The sequence below is a fragment of the Penaeus monodon genome, chromosome 30, assembly GCF_015228065.2.
Source record: "Penaeus monodon isolate SGIC_2016 chromosome 30, NSTDA_Pmon_1, whole genome shotgun sequence".
NCBI classification, from domain to species: Eukaryota; Metazoa; Arthropoda; class Malacostraca; order Decapoda; family Penaeidae; genus Penaeus; species Penaeus monodon.
In genome coordinates this window covers 8,266,497-8,267,846 of record NC_051415.1, presented here as the reverse complement: position 1 = coordinate 8,267,846, position 1,350 = coordinate 8,266,497, and the positions used below count along the sequence as shown (strand labels likewise).

The 1,350-nt window shown below is 48.2% G+C and overlaps 1 protein-coding gene across 1 annotated transcript in view; it reads left to right on the top strand.

Annotated features, from left to right (window-relative positions):
* Positions 1-1,350, top strand: part of LOC119592508 (teneurin-m-like) — a gene marked incomplete in the record, with an annotated part of 54,907 nt that overhangs the window by 19,467 nt on the left and 34,090 nt on the right. The window contains 3 exon segments of the mRNA XM_037941357.1: positions 227-440; positions 621-815; positions 1,033-1,242. Of these exon segments, the coding sequence (XP_037797285.1) occupies positions 227-440; positions 621-815; positions 1,033-1,242 (619 nt within the window).

The following is a 1,350-nucleotide window of genomic DNA, read 5'->3' as shown; positions in this document are numbered from 1 at the left end:
GTGCACACATACATACATGCATCCATGTATGGATCAGTAGATGAATAGAAAAATATATATGGATATGTAGAGAAATAGAATAGATGAAATTATCGATATCTGCATGTTTAGAAACCGCGAAATAGATACTGCAATTTCTCCAGATACTGTGTATTTTGGAAATCCAGAATTAGTCCGAATCCGTCTAACTTGGCATGCCCCCTTCCCCCCCTGTTCCCTTCGGCAGAGCATGGTCGAGCTGACCGTTGAGGAGGTGCTGGAGGCAGGTGAGTGGTTCCTCTCGATCTACAACGACGACGGCGACCCCCACCAGGTGAACTTGGTGATCACACGAGGCCCAGGTGGAGGGGAGTGCCCGCAGAGGTGCCACGAGAGGGGGAATTGCATTCTCGGCAGGTGCCAGTGCGCCCCGGGATACAGCGGGATCGACTGCTCTCAAGGTACGCGGATTATTTTTTTTTACATTTTTAAAACTGCTTTGTTTGAATTGTCATTCCATTAACCTATTGAGTATCTGTTGTTTCTGTATTACTCCTAACTGGTATTGTTTTGTTTTAACAATTTGCGAGAAGAAACAAAGGTCTAATGCTCGCTTGCTATGTCTCGTTCTCTATGACCAGTGCTATGCCCTATATTGTGCTCTGGCCATGGTGCCTATGTGGGAGGGCAATGCATCTGCCACCCCGGATTCAAGGGCAAGGAGTGCCAGCTTCGACACCACGAGTGTGAGGTGCCAGACTGCCATGGCCAAGGGCACTGCGTGGATGGGCGCTGCAAATGTGCCAAGGGATATACCGGTGAATTTTGTCAGACAGGTGAGATTTTTTTCATTATGTGGTACGCATCCAATCTACTGTTTCTTCAAACACCCTGTACTTTAAAACGACTTTCAGTAGTTGTCTTCGATCCATGGAAGACATTAATCAGAAACATAACAAACTGATTCAGGTATTAACGCTGCACTTGGCCATTACCGCTGCACCACAGAATTATCCGTCTCCATCTAACCACTACATCTGCTCTTCTGCACAGTGGACTGTCCGAACCCGAAGTGCTCAGGCCACGGGTGGTGTGTGATGGGGACCTGCGTGTGCCAGAAGGGATGGCGAGGCGACGACTGCTCCGAGATGGACGTGGATGCCCAGCAGTGCCTCCCCGACTGCAGTGGCCACGGGGCTTTCAGCATCGAGGCCCATGCTTGCGTGTGCGATCATCTCTGGACCGGCTCTGACTGTTCCAAGAGTAAGTAGCTTGGGTTTTTATATTTTCATGGTTTTCAGAAATGTATGAATGCCCTTTTCCGTATGAACTTTGTTACTCTCACACTAATATCAGTATGTAACAGTTTAC